Consider the following 23903-nt stretch of genomic DNA (forward strand, 5'->3'; position numbering starts at 1 on the left):
ATTACGAGAATGCCACTGAAGTTTTGATTAATAACGAAAATGCCCCTGGGTGTACCATGCTCATGGTACACCCGGGTGTACCTTGAGTGAACTCAGTGCCAAGGTAGTTGCACTTTCCCAAATCCCAACCTATGGCAGCAGCTTGCCTAATTGTTGAACAATGGGCAAAGAAAAGCGAGAGAGAACTAAATTCAACCTTACCCTTTGGGCCTTGAATCAACAGTACTTTTGACACCCGCAAATATAGGAATTCCACTGATTTGGCATAAAACTTGAAGAATATCCCAACATTCGTTGCCTTTTTGTCAGTTTGTTTACATTATTGCTCCAAGCCTCCTACCAATTTTGACGTAGAAAATAAAAATGTTAGCCACAAGGCTGTGGTATCAATTGAGTGACTTAAAATGCAAAGTTTATTAGTGAAAATATATGATTGAAATTAATTAAAGTTGACTAATAGGTTAAATACGTGTAAACTAATGTCTAACAAATAATGTCATACTTATGTGTTTTGCATGTGATGTTAACTATATTTTGTTTGATGATATAAAGATGTAGTATGAGTGACTATTCTACATATACCTTGTGAATATTAAAAAAAGTGTATAAAACTACGAAAAAATGTAGCATAATTATATTTGGTTGTTTTTAATTAAAGCTACAATAATACAAATACACTTTTGTTAGAAATTAGAACGGTATACTCATGATCTCACTGCACTATTATCAAGGGAGAGATGAAAATGGAGTGACGGACCTTATGGCTTTCAAAGGGGAAACTTTACAATAATCCTACTATTTTCTTCCTTCCGTAGAATATTGATTTTTCTTTCCGGTCTAAAAGGACGTTTTAGGTTGGCCTCTTAGATAGGAGGTTAGCCGAGCTTTTTCTCTCATTGGTAAAAAATAATCTCATTGCACTACAAAAACAAATCAATCTAGCAACAATAGAATTTGTTGTTATTCACAAAAATTTGTTGTCTTATTGTTTTAGCTAACTATGACTAGTTGTTTGTATTATCAATTTGTGTGAAAGTGTTTGATAGATAATTATCAACTAATTGGTACTTTATTAGGTGAAATGACCAATAAAGTTATTGGAATAATTTATTGGTGGGATTTTTAGAGTTTTATACCTTTTAAATAGTTGTTAGCTAATTGTGATTCCAAAACTACCTTTACTAGTTTTAGAGTTTCATGATACAATAAATCTGCTTATGATTATGAAGCCGGCCAATCAGAACAAAGTCCACAATAGAACCTTAATTTGAAAATAATCCTATAATGACCCAAAAGATGTGATAGTCTTGCACCAACAAAGAATACAGCTGGAAGAATAATGAAAACTAATCTGAATCCAAGCTCATATATACATGGGTGAGAAAAAAAGAAGAGCATAAGTCATGAGCTGATAGACAAAAGTAAGAATGAATTGAAGATCTTGATGAGCTCAAGCAAGTTTGAGGAACAAATTTTCCGGCTTGGGGGCATCAATTAGAAAGTGGAGCCTCTGGCCGAGATCTCGGTGCCGATAGGTATTTTCTGAAAAGTGCTGAACATCGGCATCCCCCAATTGCCAATATATACTAGCATGATAAACACCAGATATATCATGTCTTCCTGCAGGAAAAATCTTTTTTTTTTTCAGCAAGAATTACAGAGTGATCGCTTCATAGATGAGTGTTTATTTCTGCTTCTTTCCACCAGCCAATATACGTTGGATCTGCAGCCCTCGGCTAAAAGCTTGGTTGAACAGCAGCCTCGTCTGGAACTCGGAGATGAATGGGAACCAAGCTAGCACTGCTACTGGAGTGAAAATTAGAATCCCCATGATGTACTCATAGCCTCTTGCTAAGGCTTTGACTGAACTCCACATTCCCATGCCTTTCACCACCGGCCTACATGCTATTGATATCTGTTCATATATAGTTAGATGTATGAGACACCAGGGAGATGTCTGTTGTCACCAAACATATATCATATATGTAGCTTTAAAACATAATGAACTGTTCTAACAAGTTGACAAACATTGTACAAGAATATCATAAAGTACATATCAAACATTAATAAAGGGAGTGATATAACGATGGAAGGAGAATTAGCAAGAAAATGATCAATTGGAATACACAAGTTTATTTTGTTGGAAAATTTGCTTAAGACCTAGTTAACAACAGAGCTGAGGATAACTTGACGTGGTTATTGCTAGTAATGCATCTCAAGTTTAGGTGCACAACAATGTACATTAAGAAGAGGCACAAAAAGAAAAAGAATGGTTGAATAATAGATAAAACAAAAGAGGTAGAGAGAGAGCATACTGATAAAAGAGCCCATCCAGTAGGCATGAAGGCCAGCAAGCTAACAAATATGTCTCCAACTGTCAGATTTAAGAATAAGAAGAAGACTACTAGCGCGACTATAAAGCCAATGAAAAGGAAAAGTTTCAGAAGTCTGAACATCAACTGATAATCTGCACTAAACTTCTTTTTACCCATGGATACAATCTGCAGTCACATTACCAAAATTTAGGGGTTCAGTAATAATATCCACATTGGGATAAACATAAACAACTTAGTTTTAGGCATCAGAGTGGACTTTTCGAAGTTTTTACCTTTAGAATGATAACCACAGCAACAATCACAAGCCATGACAGGCCATAAACCTGAAAGTAACAAAAGAGAGAAGTCATTCCAAAGATTTATCGGAAAACAAGTCAGATGAAACACTACTTAGCCTCTAACCTTCACTGAACCCTGTGACTTTGAAAAGTAAGATTAAGGCCCAATTACATGATGTCACAAACTAATATAGTTGAATGGCCAACAGCTATTTCTTCTTTTCTCGTTTTTTTGGCTTTTAAGTTTAGAGTTGTGTAATATGTGAAGTTTTAACTAACAGAATATCTTACTTAGGTAAAGAGCACTATGCAATCGCGGTACTTGTTACTTCTTAAATGTTGCTTGTTAACACAGCATTTTTGGAGAAGCAAGATACTTGGAAAGCATTTCAAAATTGGGAAAAAGAGCTTGAACCTTAAAGATTGTTTCTCCTCAGACTCACCATGATGCTTGTGTCTTCATTGGCTACATGCAGATGATACACTACTCCATACTGATATAGAAAGAATCGGAGAGAGAGAACAATCTCCCAGAACCGTCCAGTGAATCCTGTGTATTGCAAGTGCTCTTGCTCTTCAGCCCACCATGACTCCCAGCTCTTGGTTGCTGGTACACCAATACCACCATGACTACTAATCCATTTTGTCCAATCATCCCAGTCATCTACAATCTTCTGCCACTCAAAACCTGAAGGATTGAATATGAAGGGAGCAAATAACCAAGATATGACCAAGAACCACATGGAGCCAGTCACGAGTATATAGGCTGTGGAACCAAACACCGCTGACCCATACAAATGATAAGCTATAAGCAACATCATAAGCTCTAGCCCTTTTGTAAAATGACTTCTTGAATACATTCTATAATTTTCAGCAAATTTCTCGTGGCGGACAACAAAACCACGTCCAGTGGCTCTGTACTTGGCTCCACCATGCAAGATGGTACGCCCATAATAATGAACTTTTGTCCCAAGAGAGAAAGTGAAGAAAACAGATGCTAGCTGCAATTGCATGATGATCATTTCACCCAATGCAGTTGTAAATCCTCTCTCCAATCCTATCTCCATGATCATGGGCAAAGCCATTAGGAGTCCAAGTTGGACAACAGACTCTGAAGCCATGGCTGCCTTCAAGGCAGTTTCTCCCTTGGCCCTAGCAAACCTAATGATTGACTGCTCCAAGCCACTCAAAGATAGATAAAGCCTTCCATATAAATAAGCATACGCAGTAAGGACAACCATCTGCATATTCACAATCAATCATCTATATGTCTTAGCAACATCCAATGGAACAGAACAGCAATATGTCTTTGTTAATAAACCACAGAACACCCAGCATACAAGACGAGAAATAAGGAGGATGCACCTTTGCTAAAGAAACGTGCGAAAGTCTTACAGTAGCAAATACTATATTAGAAGGTCAGTAACAGACTAACAGCCTAACAGGTAGCCATCAGGTCTTGCAGCAAATCATGATGAGCAGATAGTAGTTGTAACAAAAGGCTAAATTTCTAATAGCTGAGCAGACGAAATTGCTATGATTAGCACCAAAAACCCAAATCCCATTTTTTTGCCAAGTCTTCACATATGCACCAAAAAGACATTTTACTACATAATTAATAAGTTATCCCTCATCACATTTTTAGAAGCTATAAATCACATACGATAGGCTCACTTCTACTTCTGGATAAAGCAGGTAAATTGTTATCCTTTTACTGAATATGTATGTTAAGGAAATCAAGTAGCATTTCCAGAAGGTTCATACAAAACCTGCTACTATTAGAATATTTTCACATGGTTGATTTCCTAATATTAGATTCTGCAGTTCAAATTACTTCGTACTGCTCCCAACTTCCCAAGGTCTTAAATTTCTTTGCATTCTAAATTTGGTGACTTTATGTTTATCTTAATGAAATTTTGCTCATCATATGTGTAACCCAATGGTAGATTGAGGGCACTCATGCACATTGGTATAGTTAATTATTGATCCACACAATCAAAGAATTTCAGCCAAAAATTTCACAATGTTGTGTGATAAGTGCTTACCATGGAACTGACATAGAATCCAATTGTCGTGAAGTAACAGGAGAGCATGCGAAAAAAGTCAAAACGATGACCTAACCGGTACACATCTCGACTGAGTGTCTGCTCCCCATTACCACAGGCTACTTTTGCTTCAAACAATGAGATTTGGTTGAGCCCAACATCTCGTCCCTTTCCCACTTGTATATACTCATGGTGAGTAACATTACCACGCCTTAATGTTGAGTTGAATCCTACAACAAATGCATACGAGAAAAATGGGATAAATATAACGGCTGTCTTAATTTAACAACTACCTCAAAACAACAACGCACACAAACATGATTTTTGGGAACAAAAGCAAACAGCCCTAGAGGGAGGGAGGGAGGGAGGGAGAGGGGGGGGGGAGAGGGAGAGAGAGAGGGAGAGAGAGAAGAAGAAAGAGCGGAGGATCATACCAGCAAAAATGTCCTCACTCAAATTGATACCACGAGAAGCTTTGCTCATTCCACCACGGGTAATGTGAAAGATCCTATCAAAGACATCTGGATGGCCATAGTGGAACCGGACCCTGAAATCATTAAAGAAAGTGAGAAAAGTTGCAAACACAGTTAAAGCGACAAAACAGAAAAATTATTAGAGAGAATAAATCATAAATTTATAGACGATATTACAGAATGCAATACTCTTGTGCTCCATAACGATATGATGATAGATTCAAGTCATGTAGCATGACAGGTTATATTGTGACATTAACATCTAGATTTATTGTATATTAATATATTAACAAATAACAAATGCAGTTCAAACAGTATGAGTTGATTTGTCTCCATATCTCCTGTCATTTCTAAATCATTTCATAAGACATATAAACAGATACTAATTACTTATAGTCTAATAGGTTGCATACTTTAATGGTCTTGCGAGAACTCTTTGTCCAATGGTAACAAAGCTGGTCTCCTGATTAGACATAAACCAAGCCAAGGAAGATACACTGCAAGGAAGACATAATGATACGCCTGTCATGAATCAAAATATCAAAGAATGATTGGAGTACAGAAACTTTTGGTTGCTAGAGATAACATCCTACCTTCCCGTGAAGATATGCTCACGAACACCTAAAATGGTAGGTGGACGCACTCCATGATCTTCATTGAATTCTTCAAGGAGGTTACGCATTTTCAGAGCTTCTTCTAAGTAATTATCCTGCGATAAGTACAATGCATTTACTATACTGTCTATTTCATCCAAAATATGCAACGAAGTCCAATTATACTTGCCTGGTTCATATCTATGGCCTGAAGGGCTTCTCCTCTGGTAAAAACTATGGCGTGGTTTTGGTTTTCAGGCTTCCCTTCCCCTATCTTTGCTGGTCCAGGCAACTTTATACGGTATATTTCCTGTAGAATAATTTTCAATCAGTCTCCATGAACCATGGTACACTTATAAATTCATTTACTGCTTCTGGAAAAAGGGGTATGCTTACCTGATCAAGATTTTTAACAGCTTTCACCAGTACGGAATAATATACCTTTTGCGACTTTTGACTACCTTCTCTTTCTTCAACTTCATCCACATATGCCACACGCAAGGATGGGTGACTGGAACAAGGAGATACAAAAGCATGATAAGATGTTGGATTTTGCTTACTGAAATTAATATTATATTTGCAAAGTAGGACTTACTTCACCATCAAATTTAAAATATCCGTTGCACGGCGATCTCCACTCCTTTTCTGATTACCATAGTTCTGACATGTAGCAACATATGTGAATTTCATGTCAGCAACAGCTTCTAATTGTGCATAAAGGGATCTCTGACTTTTCTTCTCCTCCTCCATTGGTTCTGTAACCGCCTTATAGCCTTGCAAGATCTCTGCCCATCAACAACACAAAGACTCAAACATCAATATATCTCGGGCCCAAAAGCTGGCCAATTTACTACTGAATTTGAAAATCATCCTGGTTAAAATGCCTATTATCTATATATATATATATGTACAATTTGCATCCTACTCCTAAATAAATGCATACGACCTCTCACATTCTCCACCCATGAACTCATGTGAACAGCACATAATGGAGGAGAATGAGAGGGGGCGTACCATGCTTTAGGTACACCAGGGTGTATAGTGCATAATCTCCAGTAGATGAAGCAGTAGCTAAACCATGAAGATCAGCCACTACCCCCAGGTATCATCTTGAGTAGATAAGCCTACCTCCGGGAAATTACGGCTTATTAAGATCTTTTCATATAATACTGGTACAGGCAAAACTAGAATGGTTCTCTTATTTTGTTTTCTATTATATCTCAATTACATAGCATAAAATTGAAGAAGCTCCTTTGAAACCCTATTTTAAACTTTGTTTTGAAACTTTCCAGTCGTTAGATCGCACTGAAATATCAAAAACCAAATTGTCCACAAAATTTTGTGCCTAATCATGTCGACAGGATTCTAAAAAGGCATACTTTGTTATTATTTTGAGTTGAATTCTGTTAAGAAAAATCATGAAATACAGGGAATATTGAAAGGAATGCACCCAGTGATAGGATTCTGTGATTAAGGGTGCGTTCTATTCAACTTATTGGACCTGAACTTATTGGAACTTATCTGAACTGAACTTATTGAACCTGAACTGAACTTATTGGAACTTATTAAACCTGATTGGACCTGATTCAACTTATTGGACCTGATTGGAACTTATTGGACCTGATTGAACCTGATTGACCTTATTGGACCTGATTGGAACTTATTGACCCTGATTGAAACTTATTAGACCTTATTGGACCTGATTGAAACTTATTAGACCTTATTGAACCTGATTGAAACTTATTTGACCTTATTAGACAAAAACATTGACATGAATAACATAAATATTACCATAACGTAAATACTACCCCTCAAAATTTTTTTGGAATAATAATTATATATGTCCTTTAAAAATAATGATTATTAATTATTTTATAACAAAAAATTACTATTTATATATTTGCCTATACATATATAATTATAATAATTATTATTATTATTGTTAACCTTAATTATTTAACCATGATTATAATATTATTCAATAGATATAATAGACAATAATCAAGTATAATACTAAACATTGTGGTACTTTAATAAAAAATTCTAATAATAACTAATCAGCTAATAGTAATATGAAATAAATAATAGACATAATACAAATATATAAATAATAGACATAATACAAATAAATAATAAAATAATAGACACTAATAATATAATACTATATAATCATTGTGGTACTTTAATTAAAATTCTAATAATAACATAATCCGCTAATAGTGATATGAAATTATGAATAACAAAATAGTGGACAATAATACAAATGTTATTAAATGGACTTATTGGATTATGACCTGATTGGAACTTATTGGACCTTATTAGAACCTGATTGGAACTTATTGCACCTGATTGGAACTTATTGCACCTGATTGGAACTTATTGGACCTTATTAGACCTTATTGGAACTTATTGCACTTATTAGACCTTATTGCAACTTATCTGAACTTATCTGAACTTATCTGAACTTATTGGACCTGAAACTTAATTTTTTAAGTTGAACAGAACGCACCCTAAATTGAGTAGGACCTTCATTAGGAAAATCATTGTGTATCAAAACTGCTTTAAAAATCATTGATCTTCAGGACTACAACTAAAAAAGCGGAATACTAATTGATATACCATCTTAATTGAAACTTGTATTCATTGCAAACATTCCAAAGCTGTTATGCTTTGTTCTTTTCATCTTTGAAAAATTTCAGAAAAACAAGTTCCCATAAGTTCCAGTCAGAGAAGAGCTACCCAAGTCCAGTTCACAACTAATATAATCTAAGATGAGCATATTCAGGCGAAAGTCGAAAGAACAAAACCTTAGTAGCAGGCTCCCACAACTAAAAAACTAGCAATTGAGCTGCAACTGAGAAATAGTAGTCATACCCTCTTCATCAGCCATGTCAAGAAAAGCCTGGAGTTTCAAAGCCCTTCGGTAGTACATCATCCCTCGAACTGCATTCAGAAGATATATATATATATTCATATATATAGAAAGAGAGAACGAAGAAATATTCTTATGAAATAGAGTAGGTACCACATAATGCATACCTGTTCTGCAAAGAGTCTGCCCTCTGAGTGAAACCCAATACCGAAGGTGTAGAATGTTCTCCTCATTTTCCCAAACCTCGGCCTCTTTCTTGCAATTGACTCTCTCCATAAAATTGTTCCATTCATCTACAAAATAAGTATAATTGCATAATCAGCAACCTCAGTCTACTACCACAAATAGAGAAGAGATATTCTATATAGAGACTTCTATTTAAAATTTGCCAATATCAGAACCTGGAAAGATCTTCTGCAAGTAGTATATGATGGATATACCATCTTCATTTTCCATTTCAAGGTCATTTCTAGAGTATACTGTCTCCTCACTGTAGTAAGGAGTCAGAACACTGCAAAATAACAGAGAGGGGAGCGGGGATTATAAGTGACAGTAAATTGAGTATGTATCACAATTATTACTCAACAGAGGTGCAATAATCTTATGGATTCATTAAAGGATGGTATGCAACCAGCATAGATAACTTGAGAATGGTAGCCAACTGAGCTTAAATAAAATAATCCACTATGCTACGTAGTATCTCGTGATATAACATAATTTCAATAGACCTCCCAATGTATGAACTTTCTCATGAGATTAAACAGCATACCTAAATGAAAGCATCTTACGAACTTTAGGAGCTCGCGGCATATCCATGAACAATGAGTTTGTGAAAAATGCAATTCTTCTTCGTGCTTCAAGGTTTGTGGGCACATCAATGGCAGATTCCTTCACAGTCAAAAGTAAATAGAGGCGTCGTATCTGGAAACAGTAAATCAAACAAGATGTATTATTATTTTGTGACAAACCTATGTTATGACACATTTAAAAGATCTTGTTTTAACCTGTTCTTCCCATTGTGGTGTAATCTTAGGCGGAAATACTATATGCTCGAAAAGTCGATTTCCGTCCTTTCCGCTATTCCCAAGTTCGGTCAACTCGCTGAAAGCACCATGACACTTAATAAGTTATCAAACAGAGATAATATATCGATTTAATGAGAATTTTCCATAATAAAGGTCAGGCATAAAGAGTTAAAATCAGGTACACTACCGAATTTCATTCACCATCATGTCACAAGTAACAACTTCTAGCATGTCTAGCAGTAGTAATACCACACTGTCCCGTTTCGAAGAATCTCCATCTCTCTTGAACATGGTAAAACATAATGAGCTTCACTAGACAAAAATAGATAGAAACATGGCAATACAACTGATTATTTACTCACCAAATATCCCACAAGCTCTACAAATTTTTTGCAGAGGGTGGGCAAAGCGCTCATTCTAAAATTTGTAAGAAGTGTATTCTTCGAAATGTTTGCCTCTACTTCTCTTATAATTAGAGAAATTATCCTGTCAAACAATTACTCAAGCATAAGATGTAATCACAATCCAAGAGGATATTCTAGATGATTTCTTATGAAGACCACATTAGCACAGGATACAAGTATATCAGATCAAATATGTTTTAGCACAAGAAACAAGCACCGGACCTTGGTTAAAAAGAATAAGTTAAAAACTCAAAAGATAATCAGATATTCAAGTTGGCAATTCTCAAAGAGGAGGTTAGACAAGCAGAGGAGACAAAAGAGCGAAAGGAAAAATGATTGATAAATCAACTTTTGATCAATATAAGGCAGCATTAATGGTATATTGAACTTTTTTTCCGAATATAATACCTTCATTCCAAATTATAAGTACTGAATTCCTGATTCAAATTCTAATGCCAAAGTTTGCAAACTTCGACTCGAATTAATTAGGTAAGAATTATATTGATTCCTGTGATGAAAATGATATTGTTAGATTTGTTTATATACTTACTTTCACAATTTCATAAATCTATATATATTACCAATATTTTACAACGGAAGTCACTTCCTCCTTTTCATCATTACGGCACACACGGCGTATCGAGAAAAGAAAAAATGATGAAAGTACTTTTTCAGACAAGTTTATTGGTATAATCAATAAAGCATCAACATTAACCTCTGACCATCTAATACTCTCAATATACGCACCAAACTTCTTAAGAAACGTAGGGAGAAATTGATCAAAGTTTGGCGAGTGAGATCAGGGGGGAAGTAAAAAGAAAACAAACACAGACTGGAGGTATCATGAATAAAGCTTCAACATTAACCTTTGGCCACTGATTACTCTTAATACATACACAAAAAATTTTGAGAAACAAAGGGAGTAATGATCAAATTTTGGCGTGTGAGATCATGAAAGAAAGAAAAAGAAAACAACACAAAGACGAAGTATAATAATTTAAGCATTAACATTAACCTTTGACCATTGACTACTCTTAACACACAAAGCAAACTTTTTGAGAAGTGGAGGGAGTAATGATAAGTTTATCATGTGAGATCAGGAAAAGATTAAAGAAAAACCGACACACGAAGGAAGTATGATAAACAAAGTATCAACATTAACCTTTTCTCATTTTCTCCTGAAACAAGAATGTTCAAAACTTGCTTAAAGGATTCATAGCATTCAATCACCGCACATTTCATGTATTCATCAGCAGAAATTCTTTTCCAAAGGTCAGAGTCCTTTGGTCGAAATTGAACAGCCATATCCAATGCTATTGGAATCTGCAAAAGCAGTGAAATAATCAGTCGTCAAAAGGGTGAAATTCTAGTTCTTAATATAAATATCTTTGGTATTCCATACTACACTTGCCTTGCTTGCAAGCAAAAAAGGTGGCCATTGAATTATTTTCAAACTAGGATCTGAGGAATATGGCACGAGCAGCAGATCCATCTCCCTGAACAATGGTTTATATGATTCAGTAACATGGCAAGTAGGATGAAAGAAAACAGCAAAAAGGTATAAGTTGAGGGGCCTTTCCTGTCATTAACAAGATCTTCTTCCCGGAAAGAACATATAATCTCATTCCAAAGCTGAGCAAATCTAGCTGCTTCAATTCTCTTGCTTGCATTAGCCTATAGGAATAGGAGTAACAAAACTTTCCAAATTTATCAATCTTTCTCCTGAACAACCTTTGGCAGTAATAACAGAGAAAAGGATAGCAACCTCAGCAAATCGCTTTGATAAAGAGAAACCTCGTTTGCGTGACTTATCAGAAGGCACTAAACAGTCATTGAAAGCACCAGGTAGTGCCTGGAATCTTGTCCTTAGCATGCTAAGAGTTCTTATCTGTGAAGAAGGAAGAGAATAATAATCACATGTCTATATGACAAAGAGCTAGTACAGAAATCAGCTATACATGATCCTACAGCAATTGTCTATAGTATCAAGGATCTGGGTACTAAATGGATTTGCATGTTTCAAGAAGACTAAAAGAGCATCAAGTACACTGTTAATCAAATTCTTGACAAAAGAAGGTTCTACCCAAAGCATGGGGATAGAAAGAGTGGGACAGAGATGGGAGAGTAAAAGTTACAGACAATTCATAGGAAGAGCAAGTAAAACGGAAAGAAGAAATAAGCTCTGCTAACAGTTTGAGTACCTAGGAAATATTATTCTCAAACTTCCTGCAGCTTATACGATAACCCCCCCCCCCCCAGCCCCCCAGCCACAAACACCTTTCCCGAAAAAAGGCAGAAAGTGCAGTAAAGTCTACAAAGTTCATAGCGATTACCTCTCCTAGACGGTCAAATGCTCCTATAAAACCACCATAAATTGTGGAATATATAGAGTACCAAACTTGAGTATCCATGAAATAAACCTGCGCGGTTAAAGAATGGATGTTACCAGAATAACATCATATAAAACGTAAAGCATAGAAATGCGAGAACAAATGATTGTTAGCAAAGGCGCTAAGCAATCTGCAGACCATGATAACTGGAGCCCAGAGCGAGGCAACTGCACCATAATTGTGTTTTGCTGTAGTAACAAGAGAAACATCAGAATGAAGTCATAATAGGGAGTTCCAAAGAAAAGCACATAAAAGGAAGTTTCGGATACCATGGGGAAAAAATTCATGCCATTGATAATCAACTTTATTGATGTCCATGATGTCCTTTGTTGGCTTCACCAAGGGTCTTATCTGCCAAAAGAGTACAATGATAGGTTGAATGGAACATCTGTTGCCTCCAAAAAAAGAACAAACATTCAAGAAGCAAAAGCCTACCATGATGAAATAGCTGAATGCAATCTTTGATGCCAGGAGAAGAAGCCAAAACAGCGTATACCTGTTGCAATATGTGTAGTTAAATGGACTAGAATACCAATAGGAAGTTTGAGGGTTAATGGAATCCCTTACAGAATTATTTATATCAGACTCACTTTATGAGAGAAAATTGGCTTTCATGCATTCCTCTCCCTACATAAATTCTAGGCTGCAAACAAGCAAAAAGATTTATTAACGGAAAAAAATAAGAACAAGAAAAGAAAACATGCAATTTCATCCATATATGGCCATGAAATGCATGAGAAATAGTAATTGACATATTATAAAGCCATCTAATGGCTGCCAAGAAGTTGTCTATATATCCTTCCTGTTTATGTTCCCCCTTATGTTAAATAAGGAAAATATGTTATCTATGTTCAGCAGAAAGCAAATTTACACCTCGCTCCTATTAGCATTTAAATTGGACTTTCTTCTTGATCTGTTCAAGTCCTAAAAAACCCCTACTAGATGAAACGTTATCAAACCAGCGATGGACATCAAAAACAAAAATGAACCAGATATGTTCATGTTGTGAATCATGCATAAAAAATATTAAATAATTATCCCATCTATCTCTTATCAGTAACAGAGAGTTGCTCCATGTAAATCCATATGAAACCAACTGAATAGTTACAAAAGCTCATCTCTGTCGAACTAAGATAAGATGGCTGAAATTTATGGTACACTAGTAGATGGGAGAGTAGGAATTGGCAGATTGAGTTCCCGTATAGAGGTCATAAAAGCGTGTACCATTGCTGGAGATAAGCTAGCTGCATGTTGAATTGCATATAAACCAAATTAACAAGCATAAGACACTAAATTCAAGTTTTGTTATTCGTTAGTTCATCCGTTTTCTTTTACTTGCAACAATTTTCATAGTAGGAAGTTGCATAATACTTGCACCATTGACATTATTGGCAATATATTCTCTCTTTCTCTCCCCTAGCAAATCGGGTTTTTTTTTATCTCTCTGTCTCTCTCCTCTGCTATATAGGCTATATACTTGTGCCATGCTCCAATGCTGCAAGTAAAAGAAACAAAGAAAGTATATTGCTATAAAGTTGCTCATCACTTTGAAAAGTACTATATCATAGCAAACAAAAAACCTTTCACCTTTTTATCAGACAGACTAGAAATCGGTTGTATGTTTTCCATCTCTCAGTGAAACCCCATGGCACTCTTCCACTTCAACCAACCTGCTTTAATTTTATGAGCCACATCTCCATCCAACTTCCATCCTTTTGCATAAATATTTAAGCTAAATTTATTTTAAAAAAGAAATAGCTTCTCTCGTTACTATTTTTTTCTTTTCAATACATTTTATTGAAAAAGTGAATCTGACGTCCTAACCCTATCTTATCATTGCAATGAAAAGATCAAATACCAGCAAACAGAATATAGCACACCTGGCTTATTTGATCATGCAACCATTTCCACACTAATGAAGTTATGATATTTTGATTAGATAAAATGATATTGAAAATGTTGGTCTTTTCTTTCATCTTCAGAACCTTTAAACTTTTAAATATTTCCCATTAAGTCTTTGTGTAAAATACATAGGCTACACTCCTGGTATGAAGTATATATTTTAGCTATCTGACAGTCTATCATAGTTCAGAAGAGTTTGAGGCATAGTTGTCTCCATAAGGACAGCCCATATCTCGGCAATGCTGAGATTTATAGTGTTCTTGTCATATACTAACGTAAAGTCATGCTTCCTGTTTGAGTTTTATGGGCTTCCGTTGCACCCCTCTCTAATACTTAGATGGTTATTCATTTCAGCATTTTAAAAGAAATAATATCTGAGTGTTACCAACTCAACAACGTTCAAGTCTTAACTTAGACCATCGAACAAAATGTTCCCACATTTCAAAGAGAGAAAGAATTAAAGTACCTGTGACCACCACAACAGTAGCCGTACAATGAGCCAATCAGAGTTTTCAATAAAACGTCGAAGCATTGGGAAAAGGAACAGTGCTGCAGAGAGTATGTTTGGAAGACAATATAATGCTACCACCATGATATACAGAGCAGGAACCGCCTTCAATTGCCCGAGAAACGATAGAAGATCTCGGATTTTCTGAGGTGCTACATTGAAGGAATGTACATAAAAGAGTGGAAGAACTATGGCCCATGCAAGACTAACAACTATCTTCAATATACTTCTCATCACATCCAGGAACATCCACTTGCGCTTCATCGGGAAGTTGATGACAGCATCCAGAACACCTACAACACATAAAACAGATAGGGGGGAAAATTCTGCTGACAACCAGATCGAAAGCACCAACCTTACTTAATACAGCAACCCTAAAACAATATTTGCAGAATCATAGAAGTATTTATATCTACAATTCTACATATGATTTCTGAAGCATTGGGCCAGATGGTAACGCGTATCAAGTAAATGCTAATTTCATCATGACAGAATAAAGCACATAAGACAAATGCATGTTATCTTTATTCATCAGAAAAATGCACAGGAAAAGGCTTTAAAAGCTGATATGAAATATTGAATTTAGAAAAAATCTGCTGTGGATATAAGTATATCGGACAGATAGCAGATCTTTATAGGAAATATGTGCAAATTCATCTTTCTGTTTTTTTTATCATATTCAGAGAACTGCTCAAGGTACGTTACAAAAAGCAAAAAAAAAAGCTAAAGAACGGTTCAGAAAAGATATGATTAACTTTGCATGACTAATCTTCAACGATTAACTTGATAGTCGGTAATAAATGGTGGTAATGGTGATGATTTATTGTAATTCAATAAGAGAGCTATCATGTCAATATCCATTGTAATGAAACATCATCCTCAAACATATATTTTATTTATAAATTTCCATTACAGTTAAATACTACCTTTCCAAGTGGTAATGGATGCTAATGAAATTTTGTGAAGAATGAGATGTTTAGGGGTGTAGTAGCATTACCATGAATATTAACATGGGAGTCCCTAAATAATTTACACAAAAATACATTACCATTAACATCACTTATGACCGCTTACCGAACACGTTGGGAGAGTCTCACATATTATCTTTGAGACATGGGTTGGCTAATCGCTTATCATTGTGGATAACTTAGGTTAATTTCACATTCAAACCAAATAGTTACATATATCTAGAAGATGCAACATATTACATACACGTTTCATTTTCTTATAGTTATTTATTTTAGATCTCAACACTTTTTATCTAGATTTGTCTAATCGTTTGTTAAGAAGCAGGCTAATTTTCATGCTCTGTCCACATTTGGAAATCATTTTAGGGTAGATATACACAGAAAGGTAAACTTGGGGGAAATTGAGAAATATATAATTTTTCAATTGTTTAATTGTTCAATACTTCTATTGAAAAGTAAGTAATTAACACGACTAACCTTTGCTAAGTTACTAAAAGCGGAATAGAGATGCTAATATATATATTGCCTCTGACTCTAGAATTTTCCATCTGTAGGAAACTAAATAAACCAGATACAACTAAAAGATTTCCACATATTTCCATTTTCATATTCTCTCACAATGTAGACAAACATAGAAAAATTAATAAATTTACAGCTCTACATTTCTAAAACAAACAAGTGCTATTGGAAGAGATGTTGAAACAAAGAGATATTAACACGTTATTTTGAAATCTAAATACTTAATGACAGAAAATAGTTTACGCAGGAGAAAAGAAATTATTATGCTCAAATGTTAAAATGTCTCCTATAAATTCTACATGTGGCACTTAAATACTCCCTAAGACATCATGAACACATGCAAATTACTGTCTAATGCATTTTAGAGTCCATCTGAGAGTGACATACTTTGAAGCAAGCGAAGAAAAGCTGCAGTGATAAAAATACTTGAAACAGGATATAAGACGTCTTTCTTGAAAATAGATAATAGTGGGGCTTCACTCCACGCAATGATCACCATTGCCTGCAACACAGTTGTTTTAATCTTGCTACTAATCGATCTTTAGATTTAGAAGCAACTATATGATGAATTTGTTAAAGACCCAATTTATTGTGTTAAAGTACCTGTAGAGTTAGTATATAGAATGTCCACAAACGATCAAAACTTCGAAAGATATGCCAGAATGTTCTGGTTTCAATGAAGTTTGATTTTCCCGTTCCCTTAGAGCTGTCCTTGGAGACCTTTCGTCCCTAAAACGTGCCAGAAATGCGAAGCAAGTCAACTTTGATCACATATCAGTACAATAATAGTGACTCTTGAGGCTACCTTAACAGTTTCACGCGTTGATTTAAAGAATTCTCCATCATCACGCATTGGCCAGCCTAATGAGAAACAATCTGATGACCTGGTCAAAAGGAAAACTGATTATCAAAGATGTGAGCACTAAGAATGGTTTGAAATAAGTGTCAACCATGAAAATGTTATTACCGACCAGAAATACTCATTCAGGTCATCATAATTACACCAAGCAGAGTAAGCTGCCTTCCCATTTTTGCTCTTCTGGGCTTCCTGGAACGTCACAAGCACTTGAATACAGAAACCAATGCTACAGCACCTAAAAGATTATTCATTTTAAACTTGAGTTACCTTTTCAATAACACGATAGATGGGTGTGATAACTTTTCGAAGGAAAGACTCATCATCCCCCCCATAGGAGGGCTTTATGTTCTCTCCTGTCACAATGCTGACATTTCCAGCCAGCAATCCATGGAGTTCATATGCCATCTAAAACATCAGAATATAACATGTGTTAATCTACTTCTACATTCAATATTCATAGGATTTACAGTCGGTTAACCGGAAAATAGTGCTTACATTATCAAAAATGTAGCACAGGCATTCTGGCATAAAGCGCACATTAGCTGCTTCGACCCAGATAAGAAGATATAAACCCATATAGAGGACTTTCCTCTGCTGAACTTCATGTTGACCTTGTGGTAGCCTATATTCGCAGGAAATATACCAAAGAATCAGCTAAATCCAAAGGCAGGATCACATAATAGAAATGTTCCTCAAGTTTGAGCACTTTGTATTTGTGAAATGGCGATTTTTGTATATCAACCTTAAACTGAACTTTCGACCCAAAAATTTGCACCAGGTCTTGTAATTCTTGAAGAGCTTATTCATTACAGCATCCACAGCTCGATCATCAAGCTACAAAGACAATGATTACACAAAATCCACTAATGTGAGAGTTACTAAAATCTTCCATTCATTTCACTATGGTGCAACGTCAAAATAGCAGCACCAAATATGCAGGAAAAAGTAACAGTACACACAAAAAAAATGGTAAGTAAAATTCCAACCTTGTTCATAGGCTCAGGCTTTGGATTTAGCCTTATATGAACATTGGCTAGTAGTATTATCAGATTCTCTCGCTGATTACGAACATTGTCTTTCTGCATAAATCAGACAGATCAACTTCCAGAATCACTTGTCACCATGTTTCATTTCCAACTAACAAGTTCAGCATTGTTAGGGCATGCTTTGATTGGGTAAAGAATTAAGAAGGTAACAAGAGAAACTGAAGAGACAAAGATGGGTGAAGATGAAGTGATTGAGGAAGATGAAAAGGGTGAGGGAACTGTTACCCTTCGAGCGAGAGTAACAATTCCCCACCCCACCCCCCCGGTAACATATTACCCCCATATTTAGGGTAATAATTCCCCCATCCCTTGTTAACCACTAGTATCTGAACCAGCTACACCCATCTTCCTTCACTTTGTCCTTCCTTATCTCTTTATCCAAATCTAAGCATTCCCTTGAAAGGAAGAGGGAATGGGAGAAAAACACACAAGGTAGACAATAAGAATATGCCTGAAATCCAAACATAGCTTTCAGCCAATCAAAAAGGTCCAAGTCATTGGTTTTCTGCCGGTGTTGCTCAAATGCAGGTGGCCAGGTTAGGCCACGAGTGTTCCACAATGCAGAGATAGCAGCCTTAACCTGGTAAACGGAAAGCAATAGATTAAATTCGCATAATAGAGACAGACAATGGACAGATAGATTCCTCTCGATACAGAATGACTCTTTGTCTTTTTAATTAATAAGTAGGAAAATTAGATCGTGGGATGCAAAATTCACCTTGTCTCTCCATTGATTGTGTAAATAGTTACTCACTCAGTCCTGCTGCCCCTCACCCAAAAATAAAAGGTACTACTATTCAAGACTGGAAGAGCACACCAAGAGGATGTAAAAAATATTCATGTGAAACACACTAGGGAAAAGTATGTAGTTTCTTGCAAAATTAGAGGTATCTTATAATATAATGACTACTTTATGATGGAAGAAAACCATCAATCCACTGGCATACTCTTCAGATACCAAAGATAGAATGAAGTGGGAACACAAAATCCAACTTTGTTATATGTGGTAGATGGCCCATGATCAGAGGTAGCAAACTCGGAGATCATCAAGTGAATTTATCCCCAAGTAGTAATGCATGTTCTAATAATTCATGTGCACAGAATGAGCAACATCTCATTTTCAGCTATGTTTTCCTCTGAGCCAATGATAACCCCAAGGCATGATTTTTATCAGATCATATTTCAGACACTCTTATAAGCTTTATAATTCGAGATAGAATATTACTGTAAAGAAGATTTTATACTTCTCTCTTTAAGTGAACTTTTCTCTCAATATAACTTCCTATAGTCATTGATGGTAGCCTAAGTTCAATGGATTGCTAGAAATTCAATCAAAACAAAAAACTGAAACCAAAAACTACCATATAATCGAAATAACTCTACCCTCTTCAAAACTAAGTTTCTACAATTGGGTTGATTTTCCAATACAATACCAACATATATTATTTTGGTGATTGGTTGACCTTAAAACTTAACAATATGGCAGCTCTTCAATGAAATACTCAGAATAATTGGCAATTTGACGCACCTCTTCAAGCTGAATGATCGATTGCGACGCCCCAGCAGCATCCAATGGAAGTATATTATATGGTGCATATTTGTTTTGATTCTCTTCCACATCTCTCGCAGCAGCAATAATCTAAAAACAACCCACAACATATTGCAGTTAATTCATACTTTTAGCTCTGGCATTTTATCAAACAGGGAATGTGCAAGTGCAACACTAAAGAAATTGAAAAAACCAACCTCAGGTGCAACTTCTTCGCCTTTTTCGGTCTTATTGACGGCACAAAGGACTTCAAAAAGGACTCCAGCAGTTTGATAAGCCTTCCCAAGGTGGGCTCTGTCGGCCTGCTCCCCTTGGTCCAGAGCTCGAATATACTGGGAGTAGTACTGCTGATAGTAACTCTCGATTTCGCGGGCATCAGTCTTTTTGACGCGACGAGGAAAACTTGAGGCATTGTCCTGATTTCAATAAGTTTTCCAGTATTGAGTTTGCTGTTACTGGGTTTTACACACAGAATAATTTATGGCCGTACAACTTTCTAGTCTCTCTAATTAAACCAGCTTCATTAGTCAGAGAGAGCCAGAAAGGTGCTACTCCTAATCACCCGGGACATTCGTGAAGGAAGAGGAGAATACTCCCATACACCATTGAAGGACGTCAACTGTGTCTTTCCGGCATTATCAAGAGGGCATATTTTTGAGCAGGTGGTAGTCTAGTGACTAGTGGTTAACTGGTTATTCTGAATACCAATTACTTCTTCCGTTCCAAAATAAGTTAAACACTAAACTTAATCATTATGAATCATCGAGCTTTTATGGACAATTTCCCGCTTATAATATAATTATAATAGCGGAGGAAGCATTAAGGTTGTATTTAATAATTTTTAAATTATAATATAGGAGCTTTCAAATGCATTCATATGGTCCCCTCAAAAAAAAAAATCATATGAGGTAAAGAAAATGAAAAATAAATAATAAAATCAATGATCGGAATTAATCATTATGAATCATCGAGCCTATGAATCTCAACTCTTGTTTCACATTTTTAATTTTACTATTATGGACAATTTCCCGCTTATAATATAATTATCAAATTGTTCCATTTCTAATAATTATGTTTGTTTTCATGCATAATTGCTCTCATATAAATAGTACTTTAAAAAGTAGTAAAGATAGTTAAAATTGACATACTTAATTACTTATAGTAAATCTATTTTCGTATTGAAATATAATCAAACAACTTTTTATAAATAAAAATGAAAAATAATAATGAGGATGATAAGAGAAAGAATATTAAAAGTATCTTAATTTAATATTATATTTTATAAATTATTCTCATATAGATATACTTTTATTAATCTAAAAATCTAAATTTTGTGCACTATCTTAAAAAAGAGTCAAACTTCTAAAGACTAATCTACTTCCTCATTATAAGCTCATGTCATATTAGAGAAAACCATTCAATTATTTGCGTCAATTAAACAACTCAAATGGCTCTAGTTATACGGAATAATTAACTAACTTATACTCACTTCATTTCCGAATGTTCTTTCTATTTTGATCAATTTTCTCTCACATAAAGATTCCAAATAGGAAGAACAAAAGAAAACGAAGGGAGTAATAAACAAAGGTTAAAATTAATGTGACATATTTTCGTACCAAGCAAATATCTTAAAATCGAAATATAAGCAAATCCCAATTCCCAACCACTAATAAGTTGACTATTAAATATATTAACTATTATTACCTCCGATTTTTATTAGTACACCGGTTTTGACTTTTTACACTATTCACATATATGACTTTAACTATATCTTGTAATTTGTATTTAAGAAAAAATATTTATTGGATTCGTTTCAATGTGTATTATCCAAATCAACTTTTTGTAATTTTTGCTTATTGAAAATTAAAAATATTAAAGTTCAAATTAGTGTCTCGGCAAATATGTCCCAAAAAATAGGTAAACTAATAAAATCTAGAGAGAATATAAAACAATAGTCAATAAAACATCTTTTTTAAGATATCACTATTACAATACCCCTTTTAGTTTAAAGAGATGATAATAGGACTATAAAGTTGAAAAGTTCCACCAATGTGAAACTAACTTCATCTTTTTATGACCAAAAAAAACCTAACTTTCCAACAGTTTTATAGTGTAGTTATGGTCCTACTATTTACACTACCCGCCAACAGAACATGGAGCCATATCTAATTTCACCCTCATGCATCATATGGTTAAAAACTAAGCATACTCTTTTCAGTTTTCACCGTTTACGTTTAACAGCAGTAAATATTCAAACAAAACAGAGCAAAGCGCGCCAAAAAAACTAGGAGAGAGAAAAAATACAGTACCCGCTCAAGACGTTGCAAGAGACCGGTCTTAAATTGCCTCACACCACGCCCAGTAGAGTTAGGATCCAACCTATGCGCTTTCTCAAACGCATAGAATCGACCTAATTGAGTAATTTTTTCCCCAAATCAATCACACAAATTAAACCAAATCAGATATCAAACAAAATTAGAAGGTAATCAGAAACAAAATCAAACTAAAAACAAAGTAAAGAAATGATCAATGTCGATACAGAGATAAGCGACGCGAGGACGTTCAGGTTCGATTTCGCTTGCGACACGAAGAATGGGAACAATGGAGACGAGAGAAGACGGAACGACTTCGTGATCGAAAACCTCCGTCGAGAAGTTTGTTATCGCTGTGTTCCTCGACGGCCTCCTCGTCAGACCCTGCGGTCCAGAGTCGTGCGATGCCGCCATTTCCTCTCTCCTCTTGTTCTTCTTCTACCTTATCTCTCTGTTAAATTCACCTCTGTTACTCGTAAACAAAACCTACAAATTTGCAGAAATCAGAACAAATTACATCAAATTAAACGCGTTTCAAAATCTATATACAGAAAATTACTCGCTGTAAATTCGGAATCTGCTGGAAACTAAATCATAAATAAAATAAACATAATAGAAATCAAATTGAACGAACTCGAGAGAATTTCAAAATTCGAATATGGAAATTTCACGTAATACGATCGAAAATGCAGTTAGAATTAAATGAAATGAAATCGCCGAAAATCAAAGAATTTCGCGGGAAAAATAAAAAAAATAAAAATAAAATGTAGGTTTAGAGTGAGGGTATAAAACTTACTGGAGATAAGGTAGCAATGGAAGTAGATAAACACGCACTGTGTGAAATTCAGGAATTTTCCGCCATGGAAATGAAGATGATCAAGTTTATGAAAAAACAGAGGGGGAAATTTTGGAGGTTTGAAAGAGAAGGAGAGAGAAAGGTGAGAAAATTTGTGGATGAACACAAAATTCGGGTACAGGGAGAGAAGAGAGTGGTGGGAAGTCTGTTAGAAGTGAGAAGTCTGTTAGTTAGTTGTCTTAATAACTGTGTAGGAACAACAAATGAGTGGAAGTCCTGCTTTTCTTCTCCATTTTATTCTCTTTTTATTACAAGAAAATAACATTTGGATAAATAATACTCAATTAAATGTGTTTGGATCCTCTAGAGTTGTAAAATAACTCTACAAGGTAGAGTTTGAGCAATATCAACCATTGAATAAAAAATCAATGGCTCATATATTCTCTTTCCAAAATTCCCCCTATTTTATCTCATCAAAATCTACCCATAAATCTTTCCATTTCACCAATATGAGCCTTTGATTTTAAAATGTATGGCTCAGATACAACTCTACCTTGTAGAGTTTCACGAAAACTCTAGAGGATCCGGACTCCAATTAAATTAAACTAGTTTTTTTTTTGTCCAGGTGATGTCTCGGATCCATTACAATAAACAAATATGTTATTATTTTTAAATTTCATAATTTATCTTGCTATTTTTCGTATTTTTTGTCCATTAAGAAATTGAAAAATTCATGTCACGACGTGATAAATAAAGAAAAATTGAAAGTTTTGAGTTTGAAACAATATCTTAAAATGAATTGTGGTAAGAGAATATGATATCAATATTCTCTTGTAAGTTACGTAATAAGAGTGTGAGAGATGTATATACTTATTTAAGTCTTTTTAGTTATTTATAATTATTATAGGACTTCATCATATTTTATTTGAAACATTAGACAACAAAGTAATAGTGTATTGATGGTTAAACTCTTATTTTTCATTTCTGAGGTCACGTATTCGATACTTTGTCCTTACACATTTTTCTTA

The 23903-nt window shown here is 35.0% G+C and overlaps 1 protein-coding gene across 4 annotated transcripts; it reads right to left on the bottom strand.

Annotated features, from left to right (window-relative positions):
* Positions 1-1257: 1257 nt before the first annotated feature.
* On the bottom strand, positions 1258-17495 carry LOC104895396 (callose synthase 5). 4 transcript variants are annotated; one of them, XM_057396053.1, is made up of 32 exons: positions 17440-17495; positions 17285-17361; positions 17119-17197; positions 16917-17042; positions 16701-16815; positions 14785-15119; positions 13007-13059; positions 12852-12912; positions 12686-12767; positions 12555-12604; positions 12360-12446; positions 11792-11914; positions 11605-11700; positions 11438-11521; positions 11189-11349; positions 9985-10108; positions 9810-9904; positions 9602-9698; positions 9367-9518; positions 8999-9108; positions 8765-8890; positions 8600-8668; positions 6321-6510; positions 6122-6236; positions 5916-6035; positions 5726-5841; positions 5546-5629; positions 5094-5206; positions 4660-4889; positions 3058-3855; positions 2609-2659; positions 1258-1915 (listed from the first exon to the last, which is right to left on the bottom strand). In XM_057396053.1, exons 3-32 carry the CDS (start codon positions 17164-17166, stop codon positions 1685-1687), a joined length of 4242 nt encoding a protein of 1413 aa, XP_057252036.1. In that variant the 5' UTR covers positions 17167-17197; positions 17285-17361; positions 17440-17495; the 3' UTR covers positions 1258-1684. The 4 variants fall into 4 exon arrangements, with proteins under 4 accessions (XP_057252036.1, XP_057252037.1, XP_057252038.1 ...); XM_057396054.1 differs by lacking the exons at positions 9810-9904; positions 9985-10108 and adding an exon at positions 2316-2501; XM_057396055.1 differs by lacking the exons at positions 17119-17197; positions 17285-17361; positions 17440-17495 and adding an exon at positions 2316-2501 and having other exon boundaries at positions 14785-16815; positions 16917-16951.
* Between the last annotated feature and the right edge of the window lie 6408 nt (positions 17496-23903).

This window comes from Beta vulgaris, chromosome 6 (assembly GCF_026745355.1).
Source record: "Beta vulgaris subsp. vulgaris cultivar EL10 chromosome 6, EL10.2, whole genome shotgun sequence".
NCBI lineage: Eukaryota > Viridiplantae > Streptophyta > Magnoliopsida > Caryophyllales > Amaranthaceae > Beta > Beta vulgaris.